At 43.5% G+C, this 19,401-nt stretch overlaps 1 protein-coding gene across 1 annotated transcript; it reads left to right on the forward strand.

Moving 5' to 3' along the window:
• Window positions 1–1,985: 1,985 nt before the first annotated feature.
• rpgrb (retinitis pigmentosa GTPase regulator b) lies at window positions 1,986–16,860 on the forward strand (the record flags this gene model as incomplete). The annotated part of the gene is made up of 14 exons (XM_083633133.1): window positions 1,986–2,016; window positions 2,710–2,835; window positions 3,201–3,293; window positions 5,321–5,383; window positions 5,533–5,691; window positions 6,420–6,569; window positions 6,885–7,043; window positions 8,357–8,512; window positions 10,959–11,083; window positions 11,288–11,479; window positions 12,299–12,485; window positions 13,605–13,699; window positions 14,041–14,100; window positions 14,404–16,860. The coding sequence occupies 14 exons, from the start codon at window positions 1,986–1,988 to the stop codon at window positions 16,756–16,758; spliced, it is 3,951 nt and encodes a 1,316-aa protein (XP_083489259.1). The 3' UTR covers window positions 16,759–16,860.
• Between the last annotated feature and the right edge of the window lie 2,541 nt (window positions 16,861–19,401).

The following is a 19,401-nucleotide window of genomic DNA, read 5'->3' on the forward strand; positions in this document are numbered from 1 at the left end:
CTTTTACCACAATCTGAGCAACTAAAGAGTTTCTGCCCAGTATGAGATCTCTTCTGACTTAAAAGCATACAGTACAACAATAACTGTGGTTGCTTAATATCGCTGTACACCTTAAAACGGTATAGCCTATTGTTTTAGAAGAAGAAGAAGAACTGGACAGACAAACCCATCTTTATTTGTCACACGAATACACCCAATACACGCATGCGGCCAGCCACACACACACCCATGCTGACGGTGGCCGGTGAAACAGTCTCTGCATTTATCCCATCCAGGCTTGTCCTTCCACCGGGGGGCAGGCCAGGAGCAGTGGGCAGCTTTCTTGTGTACAGCGCCTGGGGACCATATGCTCACTTTGTGTGCCAGTGGTGTCACTGAGGCTCATTTCCACCACATAACAGCACAGTACAGCTCTACTCGATCTGGTCTTACTTGGCTCTACTTGATATAGACTCAGTTTCCATAGCAAGTTTACTCGCCTCCGCCCACACCTGGTCGTCATAGCGACCACATATCTGCCCTCCGCCCATAGCCGAAGTAGGCTATAACATATAACGTTAAAATTAAATCCATACACAGAACTTTTAAACTGTTTATGAAATACTGGTGCCTCTAAATGACCTACAGTGTACATGGGCAAATGTGAGAATCGGCCAGGAGAATGGATATCACTTTGTTGTTAGTCAAACTCACATGCATGCGCTGCGCGAGGGACGGGGGTTGCGCTACAGGGAGAAGTGAAGCCTCTACCTCGGCGGCCTCTCACCAGGCAAGACCGCAGCTTCACTAAACCCCCGCCTGCGGCCTAGCGGAACAGACGCTGCACACAACTACAAGGGCTTCCTGAGGATTTTTCTCTCTCAAAACAATTGAAAACCACCGCCATGTTAAAGCTGAGTAAGGAGATCGATTTTATTTCACCAGAGCCGAAGGCAGCAACACAAAAGACTGATGGAAATAACATAACAGAAGAGAAGGTAAGCCCCACTAAACTGGTATCCAGCATTGACAGTCAGTAGATAGAGTAAACACGATTCTGCCTGACCAATCAGTCGTCTACAGTGTTTTCACGTCACCGTATGGTACCGGGTCCACAGCGCTGGAACCTCAACAAAGCAGGGACCAAAACTAGCACGACTCAACCCCGACTCAATCCAGGCTGTCCAGGTTTTTGATCGGTGGAATGAGACAAAAAAGCGAGACGAGCTGGGCGGGGCCGCGTTGATACCAGCGGTGGAAATGGGCCAAATGTCAAGTGTGACCAGTGCATTGACTTTATGACATTGTCACTCGGGCTGCCAGCGCCAGCCCTCAGGATGTTTTCTGCTACCTTTTTTTCCACTATGATTTCCTGTTATCCTATACCTTGGGCCATCTCAAGTGCATAGGGGCCACATTCAACTCAGGGCCGTTTGGTCTCAGGGGCAAAAAAACAAACCTTTTGGGACAAAAATCATGTAAATGCAAATAATAAGGTGTTCCAGTACAACTAATCATTAGCTAATGATTAACTACTATACTCACAAAGTAACTTTAACTAATGATTAATTACTATACTCAGAACTGACTACTAATTATTAATTAATGATTAACTAGTGATTAAAGGCCATTAGCTAATCATTAACTATTCATTAACTAAAAGTTAGTTTCTCATTAGTTTACTAGTAACTACTATTTGTGTAGCCTACCTTATTGTAAAGTGTTACCGTAAAACTAAGAATTTATTGATATACACATGATACATTTATTCCAACCTAATTGAAATTGCTAAGAAAACAGTCAATTCTATTGTGAAAGTCCATGAAAAACAGATCAAAACACCATAATGTACCTTTAATAACGGTCACGTGGTGAGCTTCGTAGCCTAGGAGAAGTTTTGTTTTCTTCCGGGTTGTTAAGGACGAAAACAAGCAGACACACGCCCACGACGACAGCGGACGGACGTTCGGCTGCCTGGGAGGAAAGCCGATTAAACACAGACAGAGATGGCAGGGGAGACGGAGGACGAGATACCAGGTAATGCAAGTATAATCTCATCGTCTTTATTCGGCCAAGTTATCGTAAATGTTTTCTATACGGACAGAAGTAACATTAGATAGCCAACGCTAGATAGTTCATGTTAGCTTCGCCTTTAGCTTGCTCGCTAGCACCAGCTCAGCTTCAAAAGGAAAATAACGTGAATAGAGCTGGAGGACACAGACAAAACACAACATAGTAATTAACAAATAACTAATTTACAGTTGAAGACGGAGTTGACTAATTTATATCACCCAACTTGGTTAGCTCTTTGCATTTACCGTTATTCTACAAATAAAATGGCTTCAAACTGGGCTGAAAGTGATGGATTTTAGTTATATTTATCAGTGGCGAGACTTTTAAATCACTTCTCCAAACTTACTTTTATTGTTAGGCCTTTCTATAATCTTGGGCATTCATTGATGTTTTCTTCCGTGCTGCCTTGACTGTAATTTACTTATTCAACCTGTTGTACCCCGACTGAGACTGTGTTGTTGTTGATGATTTTTCTCTAATGTCATTGATCTATGTCATTAGTTTGTTTTTTATTGGTTGTGAAGTACTTTGTAACTTTCTTGAAAGTACTAACGATTATACCCCCCACCCTTATATCTCCATTATAATACAGTACAGTCAACAGCACTTTGCTCACTACCAGTTGCCTGTTCCTTAAACTTATTTTCTGTCTTACAGAATCGGGAGCAGTTTTCACATTTGGAAAGAGCAAATTTGCTGACAACATCCCCAGTAAATTCTGGCTTAAAAATGATGTGCCCCTCAAAATTGCTTGTGGGGACGAACATACAGCATTAATAACAGGTGAGAGCCTCACCACATTTGTTCACTATGTGATTGTTGCTAAAGCTTAGCTTTGAGGCGATATTTATGCATTTACATTTTGTGTCAAATGTATATATTCATATTATGTATATATGAATGAATGAATGTATAGTGTGAGTCTGAACAGAGTAACAGTTAGAAAGTGTGAATGTTAGACATACCTATATAACTGCCTATATTTCATTAAAAATCTTTCACCAAGAGAATAATTTTAGAAGCACTATCAATGTTGAAGTCTGAAAGCAATACCCAGCTCTGCCAACATGACCCGTCACTTTAAACCAAATCCTCCTGCAGAGGCACAATAGAAACCAACTGTGCCTTTCAAATGCTTGTCTCCACAGAAAATGGAAAACTCTTCATGTTTGGCAGTAACAACTGGGGCCAGCTGGGTTTGGGATCCAAATCCAGCGTGAACAAGCCCACTTGTGTGAAAGGTTGGTCCTGAAATAGCTTTCTTTCTTTCCCATTGACCAACTGTTTCTTCCCTGTAAGTGCTGCCACCGACTGCTGTTTGCAGCCTCTTGGAAGATGCTCGAGCAGATGTCCCTTACAGCTAGGGAGGAAACTAAAATGGTATTCATTTTACCAGCCAACAAGAGTGTTAGATCAGTATGACCTCCAAATCAGTTGAATACATTCTAATAGAGCTGGTAGAGTAGACACAGGTCAAATTTAGTAGCCTTTTGCAGGTAACTGGTTGTAATTTCCCAATCTGCTCACAACTGAAGCCAGTGATTAGTAGAGGAAATGTCTTACTCCTGGACAATACAGGAGTACAAGCTCTTTTTTTATCAGTCTGTAACCACCGTCGCAACCTATAAAGATACTGTTGCTGATGGGTGAAAAGCATAGTTTGTTCTTTTCCGTAACCAGGATTGACGTGACATTGCAATTTATGTGAGCAAGTTTCATGATTGAGCAACTGGTACAGATTATAATCACATACAGATGCACAGGTGTCAATGAGAAAATACACTTTCCACATGCATGTTATCCCCACCACCACACTAAAAAACAATGTATACTGTATTTTGCCGCAGGTTAGAACTAGTAGAACAGCTTTAGTGGGAATGGGATTGTCCTGAATGTGTCAGGTGTTTCAATAATCAATGCTATCTAAACCCATTGTGAACCTTTTTACAATATTTCCATTGCTCTGCCTCATTGAGGAAACCCTTCAAGGTCTAGTGGAAGTCCCCCGCAAAGCGGAAAGCCCCAGATTTGTTGTAATCCCAATAATCTGGTTTAATCTAGAGAGAGAGAGAGAGAGAGACAGAGAGAGATACACTGGTTGAGTGTATCATGTTTTTCCTCTCTACCCCGTTGTGATTATGGTGCATTCCTAGCACCATTTGGCTTTGCATCTAAATACTGAACATACTGCAATATTCTGATATACATAAGTATGGCATGGTCCAATGCAAATAACATTAGTGGTGTATTTTCTCTAAAATAAAGTAGTTATAGTGCAGTTTTCTTTAGAAAGGACTAGGAGTGAAGTGCATATTGTAGCCTGTATTTTGTAGCAGTTAGAGTGGAGATCAGTTTAGTTTGGGTTTTTTAGCATTCCCAATTTCCCAGTCTTAATATTCGTTGGTTACTTGTTAAGTGGCTTGTATTTGGAAGTATTGAAGGTGAAATACTTTATTTGTGACCATGAAATACACAAAAAGTATGTATGTATGTTTGTGTAGTAGTGAATGTATGAACTGTAAACTGCATTATAAATAATTCATGAAAAGCAAAAACAACATGTTTGTCTCATACCAGGAGTCAAACATGTTTTAGATTACCGGGATTTAGATTTAGGGCGGTGCAATCTTTAGGGCCATATGATTTCAGCAAAACGGAGAAAGAAAAAACGGAATCATGGAATTTGGTAATAAAAATGGAATCAACAGTAAGGATGGAATATTGCAGAATTTTCCATAATTTGGCTGAAATTGATAAAAGTAGGCCTAATTATCAAAATCCAAAGTAGATCTAATTATTGTATTAACATACGGTAAGTGATTTCATAATTGTAAAATAGGCCTAGAGAAATTATTCCGTATTCGATTGAGGTGTTATGAGAGGGGGCTCGGTCTTGTGTGGGACCCTTACATCACCTCACAACTTGCTTTTCAGTTTGAGAAACATGTCGAAGTGGTTGTCTGAGTCAAAAGTCATCAAAGAAAAGAAAAGAAAAATATCAATCCTATCCCATTCCCCTAACTTAAAATGATAATGGAAAGGGTTAGGGTTATGGTTGCGGCCTGGGAATTCATTTGAAAAAAAGGGGAGGGGGGGCGGGGCGAGATTTCATATGGCCCCAAGTCTTTTCTGTTTTTTTGCATGAAATCTATGTAAAAAGTATGAATATTCATAACAAGATTTTTCCCCCAGCAGGGAATCAGTTGTTAACTTTATACTGATATATTTACATTTCTCGCGTTTTAAAATCTCTATCTTGTAATTTCAGCTCTTAAGTCTGAGAAAGTGCACCTTGTGGCCTGTGGAAGAAACCACACTATAATCTATACAGGTAACTGTTTGATTTGGATGCATTTTGTTTGTGCCACTATAACCTCTATTTTTACCTGGTATGGACAAGGGAGGCTTCTGTCTCAATCAGTTTGTGTGTGTGTGCATGCCTGCGTGCTTGTGTGTTTGTGTGTGTGCGTGCACGCATAGCTCAGGGAAACGTGTACACCACAGGCGGGAACAGTGAGGGTCAGTTGGGCCTCGGCGACTGTGAGGAGAGGACGGCCTTCCAACTGGTCAAATTCTTCAGTTCACGTAAACCAATCAAAATGCTCGCTGCCGGTTCCAACACGTCCGCTGCTCTCACCGGTGAGCTTCAGTGTTGAGGTTTCATCCCTTGGAGAGTGGATATATATTTTAGAACAGGGTTTTTCCTGCATAGAGGAATTTTTTGGTGCCCCCCAAAGAGGTTTTAGCCACCCCCCAAAGGCCCAAGCCACCCCCCAAAGGCCCAAGCCACGCCCCAAAGGCCCAAGCCACGCCCCAAAGGCCTGATATATTTGAGATCACGACAATCCTGACTGCATACTAATTCAAAATCAAGCATTTTTACTGTATCCTTTTAGATCATTTCAAAGTTAAAGTCACACATGTACCTCCAAATGGCTTCCTTTCTAAAACTTGGGATGCTGTAAAAACACGTTGTCCCATACAGTATGTTCTTACAATGACTGATATATTTGAGATGAGGACAACTCTGACTACACACCAACTCAAAATCAAGCATTTTTCACTGTCAAATTAGAGAATTTCAAAGTTGAAATCTCACATTTGTATGTTGAAATGACTGTCTGAAACTTGGGGTGCTGTGAAAACACATTGCTCCATCATTTCTGACAATGACTGATATATTTGTGTTCAGGATACATACTAACCCAAAAGTCAAATGTACGCACGGCAGTCAGCTGCATGTCATGCGCAGTCACTCGCCAAGGCCGATTCTGAGCCAGGAAAACCCCTGTTAGAAATATTGAAAGATAATTAAACGCAATGATTTTATTCTTTAACCGACCTATCCTGCCCCTGCCCCATGTTAGAGAGTGGTCAGCTGTTCATGTGGGGTGACAACACGGAGGGTCAGATCGGCAAGGGGAAAGAGAGCCACGCCACGACCCCCCAGCAGGTCACCATGGGCCGACCCGTGGCCTGGGTCTCCTGTGGCTACTACCACTCCGCCTTTGTTACAGGTGAGAACAGGACAACATATTCAGCTAGTCTTTGACTCTTTTCTGAAACAATGGATGAGTGCTCTCCAGTAACTTAGATGAGTACAATCCTCATTCTTCAGATATAGTTTTTGAACCCAGGAGGCTTTCAAAGAAAAACATGTCTCCAAATTTAACAGTTTAAGCCCACCACATTCATAATTATAAAGAACTTCCCCTTTGATTTTCTCTGGTTTATTACTCCAGAAACTCAAACATCTTTAGCTCATAGAGCTTGAAGAAGGACTGTGATGGAATTGGAAGAGACATAAATAGAGAATGAATGTGTGTTGTCAGTTGACGGGGCTTTGTACACGTTCGGGGAGCGTGACAGCGGGAAGCTGGGTCTGGGCACCGACCAGCTGGCCAGCCACCGGGTGCCACAGCTGGTCAAGAGCATCACGGAGAAGGTGACACAGGTGGCCTGCGGCGGCGGGCACACTGTGGTCCTCACAGGTACATCTTCATCTTGATCATTTCAGAATCAGAATCACTTTTATTGCCACAATATGCAAGTTACATACAAGGAATTTGTCTTAGTGTCTGTATGCAGCGTAGCGGTCAGGTCAATATACAGAGATAAAGAAGTAGGAAGGATAACTAAAAGACAATCACAACATTGCAAGTGCAATCAAATATATATATACAATATGTACATGAGTACATTGAGCTGTCCCAATGATTATACTGCACTATTTCTATCTTGACTTGTATTTACCATACATAACATAAACACAAAACATAGTGGATTGTGTGCCGTAACTCAAGTTCCTAATAAACAACAAATAAGAGGACACTCTTTAGAGTGCATACCTCTCGGCGTGGTGTTACGTGAATCACGCTACGTGCAGACTGCAGCAACGTTTTTCGCATGTAGATGCCTGCAGTTGGCTGCTGGTCGCTTGGTGCTGCAGCTTGATTGGCTGTCTTGCTGTATTTCCATCTTCAATTGGTCGATTTCAAACTGGCCCCTCCTCTCTTCTCGTCGCTGCCGTCCGCGACTAATCACCTTGCAAATCATGCGATCAATACAAAATGAATGGGCAGCAGCAACAGCCGGCGTCTACACGTGACAAACGTCGCTGCAGTCTGCACATAGCATCAGTTTGGAACTTGGCACCTTTTTGTGATTGACTACCCCTGTTGACCTACTATCTACAAAGTTTCATGACAAGGAAGAAAGCACCGTTGTGTGATTGAACACGCCCATTGCCACGCCCCCTTTTGGCCAGTGGGCATGGAAATGTAACCTGCTTTTCTGCCAAGTTCCGTGCAAATCCGTTCATAACATTTTGAGATATCCTGCTGACTGACAGACAGACATACAGACAGACAGACAGACACTGGTGAAAACATAAACTCACACAAAGCCACAAAGGCCCTGGCCAACTCTGTGGCCGAGGTAATAGACCCTTCTCACGGGGGCCGTTTTGTGTCGAAAAGGCAGGGTAAACACAGGTGCAAGCAAAACACTAATGAGGGTTTCCAACTTCCATGATTAGAATTTGGAAACCCTCATTAGTGTTTTGCTTGCACCTGTGTTTATTCTGCCTTTTCGACACAAAATGGCCCCCATGAAAAGGGTCTATTAGATCGGCTTTTGTCTAAAACAAACATATGTCTGGTGAGGTATCCCCTCACCTTGTTCATAAAACTGGGGTTATATGCATAACCCTATGTTTTATATCACAGTATCATTCAGTGAGGTATCCCCGATCCTTGTGATATAAAACCTCAAATGCTTGATTTATTCCATCTTACCCTTTCAGAGGATGACATCTACTCGTTCGGCCTGGGTCAGTTCGGCCAGCTGGGCCACGGGACGTTCATCTTTGAGGCCCGGCTGCCGCGCCTCGTCGACCACTTCAGGAAGGGGCGGGTCTGTCATGTGGCCTGTGGAGAGAACCACACGGCTGTGATCACAGGTAGGTGTGCCATGTGGCCTGTGGAGAGAACCACACGGCTGTGACCACAGGTAGGTGTGCCATGTGGCCTGTGGAGTAGTCTCTTAAAACAGACTGTCTCATCTACATCCGACGAATGCAGCTATACACAGTCTGTACGTTACACCCCCAGAACATGCACAAGGAAGTTCGGAAAAAAACCTTCAGACAGGAAAGAAGTTAGACGGAATCCGACCAATCACGAAACGTGTCCACGAAAAATGCGGCATATTGGATTCTGATTGGACTAATGAGCGGAAGACCCGCCTTTCTGCGATTCCGATTGGACTAATGAGCGGAAAACCCGCCTTTCTACTTCCCATTCCGGTTGGTGCATGATTCTCCCCCACGAAGTACAGACGGTATGGCGGAAGCATTTGAAAATTGCGGAAGCCAACTCGTCTGTTCTAAGAGACTACCTGTGGAGAGAACCACACGGCTGTGATCACAGGTAGGTGTACCATGTGGCCTGTGGAGAGAACCACACGGCTGTGATCACAGGTAGGTCTGTCATGTGGCCTGTGGAGAGAACCACACGGCTGTGATCACAGGTAGGTCTGTCATGTGGCCTGTGGAATTAACCACACGGCTGTGATCACAGGTAGGTGTACCATGTGGCCTGTGGAGAGAACCACATGGCTGTGATCACAGGTAGGTGTACCATGTGGCCTGTGGAGAGAACCACATGGCTGTGATCACAGGTAGGTCTGTCATGTGGCCTGTGGAGAGAACCACACGGCTGTGATCACAGGTAGGTCTGTCATGTGGCCTGTGGAATTAACCACACGGCTGTGATCACAGGTAGGTGTGCCATCTGGCCTGTGGAGATAACTACACGTCTGTGATCACAGGTACACACTGAGGGGGCAGTTTTGTTTGGTCGCATTGAGACCAATGCAGAAGTGCCAAAAGCTGCAGTTCCTCGAATGCCCACTTGAGGCTGGCTGCAAAAGCGTGTCATTGCCCTTTCACCCTCATGTTAAAATGCCAGACTTTACAGCATCGCCTTTACAGCATAAATAAAAATGTTTACAGGTTTTGGTCTCTATAGCTAATTTCACCTTTCATGACAACTGTACGGGGGGTGAATTTTGATATAACTCACCCGTTTAGAGTAAAATAGACGATAAAGAAGAATATGTTTTGGGCGTGATTGATGGGCGCAGTAATCGTGCAGCTCGCCAATCATGGTCCATGAGCAGGTGGTGCTGTGACTAGGGCTGGGCGATAAAACGATAGCAATATATATCGCGATAGACACGTGATCAATACAATAAAAAAATGTCTCGATAGAGGAGAGCCGTTCGATAGACTGCACTGCATGAAAAAAACAAGAACGCTTCTCCTCCGTGGCCATGGTCCGTGGCTCATAAACAGCCTATCATGTCCTTTGTTAATACAGCGTGCTACTAGTGACACAGAAACAGCCAATCATTTACAGACAAACCCCGAGCGTGCACCCGCCCCAGCTCATAAACAGCCAATCATATCCCTTGACAATGGGCAGTGCTAGTGACGCGAACAGCAGGTTTGATCTCACCCGGCACCACACACCTCCAAGTGAATCAACAATAACACAGAAGAGAAAATGAGTGCGGGGAGAAGACGTGGAAGAAATTGTCAATACAAGGGACGGAATTCAATGTGAGTGAGTTTCAATTCATGTTAACGTAAATTGACAGCGTGTTAAGCCCATAGTCTTTCTTCTGCGACACCAATTTCACAAATGCGGACATCTCCGACGTTACTTCGTGGAATGCGGGGCAGCCTCATTCACTGAATCACCTAACGTTAAATAACCCTGAAATACACGTTACCAAATGTTCTTTTTTGTTTGAGAAGGCTGCCAACGCTAGGCTATGTCATCAAAATAAAACGTCACCATGTCTGTAAATTACTGCTTGCACTCAGATGCATGTATGTTGACAGTGTTAGCATTACAATTACCTGTGTGCCTTGAAAATAAGGTGGTTCAAAATAAAGTGGTTAAATGCAAACCTCCTTTTCATCTCCTGATTTTTTTATTCATAAAAAACTGGTCATTAAAAATTATCAATAATTATCGATATCGACTGATATGAAATATTTTATATCGATATACTTTTTAGCTATATCGCCGAGCCCTAGCTGTGACTCTGGGAAACTCCCTCTCGTCTAAATATGGCTACAAATAAATCACTTCTGGCTCCAAAAAAACAAGATGGCAGTGGTCAAAATGCCAAAGCCGTGGCTTCAAAATGGGAGTCCACAAACCAATGGGTGACATCACACTCGCTATGTCCATCTTTTTTTACAGTCTATGGTACACACACACACGCACGCGCGCGCACACACATGCCCACGAGTTCCCAGGAAATGTGTACAACAAAAGTTGAGTACCTCCCCCCACACCACCTGTCTGAGTGACATGTTGCCATGGGGTTTTCAGATAGCGGTGTGCTCTACACGTTTGGAGATGGGAGGCACGGGAAACTCGGCCTGGGAGAAGAAAACTTCACCAATCAGTTTAAACCAACCCTCTGTCCGCGCTTCCTCAAGTATAACGTTCAAGCGGTAGGTATCACACATGGCAAGGTGGTGGGTTTATTAAGATAGAGATTTAGGGCATGTGTCCATATAGTGTTTTTTTCTCTCTCGTTTTTTATCAAGTTTTGATATAATATCAAAATAATATTAGAATAATTAATATCATATTAAACTCTGCATGTTTACGAATGCTAATACATACATATTTCTTGTGCAAATCTACAATTACAGGCACCGTGCGGCGGCTGTCACATGGTGGTGTTGGCGCGGCCAAGGGATCAGAGCTGCAGCGATGCGATCCTGGAGGAAGACGACGTGACAGAAGTTTACCTAGAGAAGTCCTTCGGGGAGGTGCTAGGGGACACCGCTGACTCCTCTACCCTGCAACGGAGCCTCTCCGCCAGGGTTCGAAGGAGAGAGAGGGTGGGTACCTGTAATTGTTGTTGAGTGCTGATATTATTTCTATCCATTTAGCTGTAAATGTGCTTTCCTATATTCGCAGTTGTGCAGACATTTCTCGGAAGCACAGCTGATCTGGAGGCAGAAATAATCTCAGCCAAAAAGACATTTTTTGGAATACAAGTCAGCTAACTTTAACTTGAAACTTGAATGGCAGAAAAGGAACTATAAGTAAAGGAACTATAAGTACTGTATTTCCTCTAATAGTAAAGACGGGGCCAATAATGGCTGGGGGCGTGGTCGACACAAACAAATAAAGGCAGAGGGAAAAAACAACGGTTTGTTTTGCAGTAACACAAAATAAACAGTAAAGTCTAGAAGAGCCACACTATTAAATTATTTTATCCTCATTCAGTTTAGCTGAGGGCTAACTGGAAGTTAGCTTGCTCAGCCGGCGGAGGTCTCTGGAGCATGCCGTCGTCGATTACCGCAATGATTGGTAACGCATTGCAGTAACAAAAAAATGGCTATCTAAAGAACCCCAACAACAGAAGCAGATCAGAAAACAAGGAGTCTTCATATTAAAATATGAGTAAATATACTTATCAAACAGAGGGAAATAGAAATAAAGGCCTGTCTCTAATAATAATAATAGCAGGCCTGCTTTCAATAAAGGCCTGCTCGTACCCTCTGCAATTGAGGTAAATAAAGGGCTGGGCCAGTATTATAGGAAATACGGTAGTAAATATAAATAGCAATGACTCTCATTTTCATCTCATATCTTCTTTTCAATCTCTAAAAAAAAGAGTGTGATTTTCCCCAACCCCCCGTCCTTTCCTGTAGGAGCAGTCTCCAGACCAGTTTGGCACCATGTTCCGCACCCTGCCAGCCAGGACGCTCGGCTACCTCAACCCCCCGCTGCCCGTCAGCAGCCAGACCATCCCGCCCAGACTGCCTCCACCAGAGCTGGGCCACAGAAAGGTGCACAACGGCACTCACCAACACAGGAGCACAGGCTCAGTGCGCAAGGGTACCTACCTCACCTCCTCCACCTCTCCCTCCTCCTCTTCCTCCTCGTGTTTCCTCCAGATTGAGGAAAAGTGGGATTTTGTTGTTGGATTTCCATAGAAATTTCTATCAAAAAGCAAAAAGCAAAAGAATATATTTTCACATTAATTACTTTTCCTTTCTTTTCTTTTTGCTAATTTTTCTGTTTCAGTATACCTGTTATTCAGAGGGCTGAATTATTTTCTTTCTTTCTTGGGTCTGCCTTCTCTATACCATGTCAGCCCCATGCCCTATTCCCCAGTTCCTACTTGCATGTCAAAAGGTCTCTACTATGAGTTCAGGCATTCAGTATTTTGTTCAGAAACTCACACATTAGCTACTGTATTCTTACACTATTATTTTAGTATTCACACAACATTCATAACCACATCACCATGCTACTGTTCTACTGTACGGCTGATGTGAGCTAGCTGATTGTTTGCACTTAGCAGCAGTAGCACTTACTGTGTGGCAGAGATGGACAGGATACATAGCAAGGCTAGTAAGTAACTGATTAGCTGTTGAAGTAAAATGTTGCCCAAACGGCTGTAGAAAGTGGAGTCCTGGTATGCAGCAACTTGGGAAAGTAACACAAACTACCAGTAAAATGCAGTGTGAATATGCGCAATGACTACTAAGTTTGTGTCATGAAAACTTTGTATGGTGTCTTCTATTGTTATCGATCAGGGGGGCTTTCACTTTTCTCCATCGCTTTCACTGATATATAAAAAGGGATAAAAAATTAGAGATGAGATCTGGAGCAAACAGTCAATTTTAGCTACTAATTGAATAGGTGCAACATAAATTTGCTAAAATTGACTGTTTGCTCCAGATCTCATCTCTCATTTTGAATCATTTGTCCCTGGTCTGAGAGACACCAGTCTGCAACGTTCGTCGGCTGAGGCGCGGATTTCCCTTCATGATATAAAAAGGGATATTTCTCACCCTGGGAGTAAAATGCTTCTTTTGATTAATTTTTCTGCAAAAGAGTCTCAGCTTGCCCTGAAATTATGTATGATGTATATTCCAAATACAAAAAGAAAGAAATCTTCCTACGACTGAAACTGACTGGACTAAAATGTCCTGTTTTGTAACCCAACAGACCAAACACAGAGCAAGACAGACAGCACTGTGGAGAGCCTGACTGATACTGACAGTGTTAAAGGCCTGGGAGAAACCACCGATTTCCTCAACATGGTAAGAGACAAATGAATCTGCCGTATGCTCTGACGTGTGCAAGTGAGGGAAGAAACTGTTTGTTCTGACAGTTTGACAGGGCAGCAAGAGAAACAAAAATCTCCCCTGGGAAACAATAGATTAGAGGATTAGAGGTCATCTAATAACTCATATAATGCACAAATATTGAGTGATGAGTTGTTCTTCTGAGATTGAAGTAATTTCCACCCATTATTATAGAAATTATGAGTTAGTGTGGATTTTGGTGTATTATGACTTTCCCTTTCTTCAGTGAAAATGTATTTGTTGAATGTCAGAAATCAGTTTGGAAGTTGACATTGTTCTTTTTCTTATCCTGACAGACACATATGATGAAGATGGACCCCAGTGATAAAACACTCATGCTGTCCCCAGTTCAGAAGGTAACTCCATCTCACTGCTGTTGTTTTTCAGTTGTACACTTATCTAGTTTCTTATTCTAGCCGTTTCTTAGCCGAAAAGAATAACTAATGGTAAGAGAGAGAACAGCAGCCATGATGATTCACACTTAGCCATCTAGCCACCTATTGCTCTGTCTTTCTCCATTACTCAATCATGCAGTTTTTGTCTTACTGTCTCTTGTCTCTTTTTTACCACCTACTTTGGTGCAGTTTTCTGCATGTCTGTTTTCCACTCTAATGCATGCCTCTTTTCCATCCTCTTCTGCTGTCTTGTGCCTGGGATAGAGGAAGGGTAAGCATGGGAAGGCAATTAAAGGGGAGAACGAGAAAGAGAACCATGGAAGGGAGAGAAAGCTCCCAAAGCCGGGGCGTTTCTCCCCGTCCCATAAGAGGGGCGATCTCACACCCCGCCGGGCGTTGCCCACTGAGCTGTTGAAGAGCCACAGTGCACGTTCTCTCACAACACAAAGCCCGCGCCACAAGACACAGGCCGGCACTTCCCAAAACAAGGAGAATCTCATCGTGGCCATGGAGGAGTTGGAGCCTGCTGCTGCAAAGGGTAGAGCCACAAAAAGCAAGCCTCCAAGCTTAGGGGACATTAGCAAAGAAAAAACCAAACCGTGGGCCAGGCCGATCCAAGAGAACAGCCAGTTGATGGAGGTTGGCAGGGAGGGACGAGGAAAACCGATAACAGACTCTAAACTGGGGGAGACAAAGAGCCCCACCCAAGCTAAATGCTCGGAAGCCAAAAAGACACTTTTGGGTGCTGGCTCTAAATCTCCAGAGGTGAGAGTTAAGCAGTCTGAGCCCAAGCCTGTTAGGGTGAAAAGCAAAGCGATAGTTGTGGAAAGTAAACACGCAGGAGTTGGCTCACAAGATAAAGGTGGTGGCAGAGACTCACCAGGCTTTAATCTAAGTGATGCTCTGGATGAAACGAGTATCGATCAGTCGCTTTCCGAGGGCAGTGTGAGGTCTAAAAAAAAGTCCCAATCCAAACAGAATATAGTGCTATCTAAAGACCCCAAAAAATCAAAGGACGAGAAAAACAAAAAAGAGGCTCAGTCCAAAAAAGAGGCCCCACCCAAAAAAAAAGCCCCACCCAGAAAAGAGGCCCCGCCCAAAAAAGAGGCACAGTCAAAAAAGAAGGCTGAGTCCAAATCTTCAACACAAACTTTGCCAAAAACACCAAAGCGCAGCCTGCTCGCTGGCGCTGCCTCTCTTGCGGCCGGCTCAGCGCTGATCGGAGCAGTGGTGTCCAGAAGCCAGTCCAGCTCCCCCTCACGCACGCCATCCGAAAGTTCCAGCCCCCAGCAGCGCTGCCGCAACATCTCGGAGGACGCCACGACCAAATCCCGGTCCCTGCGGAGCGAAGAGTCGGACTCTGAATCCTGCGCCGCCAAGCCGGGCAAGAGAGCCTCTGTTAGCATCAATATCGTACCTGCACCGGAGAGCTCCGAACAGGGCGACAGCAGCTCCTACGGGGTTTCGGCGAGCCTGGACGAGAAGGAAAAAAGCGTGCACGAGAGTGGCGAGGAAAGCAGGGATGAGACCGAGAGCAGCAACGGCGACGACTCAGCCAAACAGGAAGAGGAAGAGGATGAGAGCAAGGGAGGAAAGGCGACAAGTGTGGAAAGCAGTGATGAAAGCGATGGAGAGGAGGAGGAGGAGGAGGAAGAGTCAAGCCACAGCATCGAGAAGGTTACAGAGGATGATGAAGACAGCGACACTCTTCAGATGGAAGATGAGGAAGACGACAACGACGAGCAGGCTACCGAAGGAAAGGAAGAGAGCGAGTCGGAGGCTACGGGAAAAGACGAGAGCGGAACAGAGGACGAAGAGGAGGAAGAGGAGTCAAGCGGGACGGCGGGAAGCGATGGAGAGAGCGAGGAGCAGACGGAGAAGAGCCAGAGCAAAGCCAGTGACATGGAGGAAGAGGAGGAAGACAGTGAGGAGGTGTCGAGCAGCGAGACAGGAAGCAAAGGGGCGGAGTCTGAGGAGGAAGAGGAGGCGGAGTCCGGAGGGGAAGAAGAGGAAGATGAAAGTGGATCTTCGGAGTCTTCGGAAACGAGAGACGAGAGCGATGTGGAGAGTGAAGAGGAGGAAGATGAGAGGGAGTCAGAGGAGGAGAATAGTGAGGAAGCAGAGAGTGAAAACAAGGAAGGAAGTGAAGAAGAGGAAGGGGAGAAGAGTGAAGAAGAGGAAGAGAAGGCAGAAGAAAGTGAAGAAGAGGAAGGGGAGAAGAGTGAAGAAAAGGAAGAGGAGGCAGAACAAAGTGAAGAAGAGGAAGGGGAGAAGAGTGAAGAAGAGGAAGAGGAGGCAGAAGAAAGTGAAGACGAAGAAGAAGAGGAGGAAGAAGAAAGTGAAAAAGAGGATGGAGATGAAGAGGCTGAAGAGGAAGAAAGTGAAAAAGAGGATGGAGATGAAGAGGCTGAGGAGGAAGAGGAGGATGAAGATGAGAGTGAAGAAGAGGAGGAGGAGGAAGAGGTTGACAAAAAGAGAAAGAAAATGGCTGTAGTCAAAAGGCAGAGTAGTAAATCTGCAGCTAAAAGTAAACCGAGGTCAGGTGGGAAGGGCCAGGCTGCAGGGGAGGCCGAGGAGTTTTGGGATGATGTTTTACCTCAGTACCTCAATCTGAAATAATGCCAGCTATTTACACTCACCAAGCACCTCAGTACCTCAATCTGAAATAATACGAGCTATTTATACACTCACCAAGCACCTCAGTACCTCAATCTGAAATAATACAAGCTATTTATACACTCACCAAGCACCTCAGTACCTCAATCTGAAATAATACGAGCTATTTATACACTCACCAAGCACTTTAGTAGGAACACCCGTACATCTGCTTATTCATTCAATTATCCACTCAGCCAATCATGTGGCAACAGTGCGATGCATATGCTCATGTAGATCAGGAGCAGCTTCAGTTCATGTTCACATCAAACAGCAGAATGGGAAAAAACTGAGCTCAGTTACTTTGACTGTAGCATGTTTGTTAATGCCAGACGGGCTGGTTTGAGTATTTCTGAAACAGCTGATCTCCTGTGATTTTCACGGACAGCAGTCTCTAGAGGTTATACAGAATGTTGTGAAAAACAAAACAAAAAAATATCCGGTTCTGCGGACGGAATCACCTTGTTGATGAGAGAGGTCAGAGGAGAATGTCCAGATGGTTGGAGCTGACAGAAAGGCTACAGTAACTCAGATACCTCTTTACAACTGTGCTGAGCAGAAACGCATCTCAACACATCCAACCTTGAGGCATATGGCACTATTAGGTAGCCGTTGACATTCAGCTGAAAGCTTGATAGTGTAAGAAGGTGTTCCAATATGACCAGTGAATGTATTTATGTTATACAAGAAATAATACCACTTATTATTTTGACCACTAAGTTTTTCAAAGCCAGGCCAGCACAGAACACCACGTGCATTGTGCATTCACCACATAACATCAAAAGCTCAACACCTTTCCTCTATTGTCCATCACAGACGGTGCCTTTTCTGCTCATATTTATTTGAGATCATCTTATTTATTTGTTTGTTTTTGCTTTGCTTCATCTGCATTTCATTTTCATGTCTATTTAATGCATAGGTAAGTTGCTTTTCATGTTGTTTCTCTCGCAGTAACATGTCAAAAGCTTTTATTGCAATATTTTATTTAGAAATTGCATTTCCATTCTTGCCTTTGGGTTTTATGTAAATTCCTTAATTTTACCCACCACAGGACAGGGAAGTTTTGCCAGCTCTTATGCTTTTTGAATAGTTGCAACTGTGTTTAAAGTGGAATCAGCAATTTCTCTGCAAGTTTTGCTTTAAAAGGCTTTGTTTACGTCTTTACTTGGCAACTACAAAATGGGTACAGTATGTTTCGGCCAAAGACTTGTGTTTTTCCCCACACCCCAAGTGTATCCTGCCATGCTCATCATACTGGAACAGTACAGGGTGCTTTTCCATTGTGTTTTGTGCTGACAAAGTTAATGCTATATCTGGTACCAGCTACAGCATTACTGTACATTGGTGACAGGCAGGCAGTACACACAGTGATCAGTATTCCAAAGGGTGCTGATACTGTCCCATCATTTGTCAATACATTTGAATGTTTACAGGCTGAATTTGGACTAAAACTTAGTACCGGTGCAATGGAGCTCAACCCTGGCCTGATTTGAAGGTGTTCAGGTTCAGATTGCCTTAATCAGTGGCAGTTTAAGATTGACATTTTTATAAGTAATCATCGAATGTCTATAAAGTATCTAAAAGTGATGATATATTCTTTTTTCTGTCTTCTTTCTTTCTGAATTTCTCTTCACAAGATTATTCATATTTTTATTTATTTATTTTGTGTTTTATAATAAATTTTGTTGGATTTGAAGTTTTTGTGTGTTCTTGCAAATTAGGATAACTCAACACACACAGCTGGGTGGCAGGCCGACAATGAACATTAGCATTTTTCATTAGATTAGCCTAAATGTTGAGAATGATAGCACATGATGAGCTTTTCCCTCTTCCATCTGCCCGGGTTATTGAGTATTTATGTCAAGTTAATTTATTCATACAGCCCTTTATCACAAGCATGAGTCAAAGGACGACCGAGATTTCATTTCCAGGAGCAGGTGGGGCTTATTTTTTTCCTCCTATCACGTCATCCTCTTTGTGTATCTAATCCTTGCAATCCCTTCCTATCCCTCCCAGTAGCAGTAATAACATTGTAGTGGAGTAGTAGTATAGTAATAGCTCACACGTAGTATTAGTAATATACTAATAGATCAGGATGGGTTGTCAATTTATTTTCTTTATTCAAGACATGTAGAGCGAGATCATGACTGTTACTGGAAGTTTGGCTTCCTCTACCAGCCATTTTGACAAGTAGCCAGTCATGATGGTCTCTTAATGTTTTGTCTGGTATTTTTCACACACAGCATTTCTCATCCTGCCTATTGACCCTTTTCACGGGGGCCATTTTGTGTCGAAAAGGCAGGGTAACACAGGTGCAAGCAAAACACTAATGAGGGTTTGTTGCACCTGTGTTTACCCTGCCTTTTCGACACAAAATGGCCCACGTGAAAAGGGTCTATTGTTTTCACGCCTTTCTGCCACCATTCCCTGCCCCATCTTTTAAGTAAATTGAGCCCAACCCCATGTATAGTTTTCCCACCATACCTCCTCTCACCCAGCAGTTAAACAATTATATAATTTATAATTAAGTTCTTACACTGCAAAAATATCCAATTGAATCTAGTATCCAGTCTTAAAATAATATTTGTCTTAAAATAAGTAAAAAAA

The sequence above is a fragment of the Poromitra crassiceps genome, assembly GCF_964638095.1.
Source record: "Poromitra crassiceps genome assembly, chromosome: 3".
In the NCBI taxonomy this organism is placed as follows: domain Eukaryota; kingdom Metazoa; phylum Chordata; class Actinopteri; order Beryciformes; family Melamphaidae; genus Poromitra; species Poromitra crassiceps.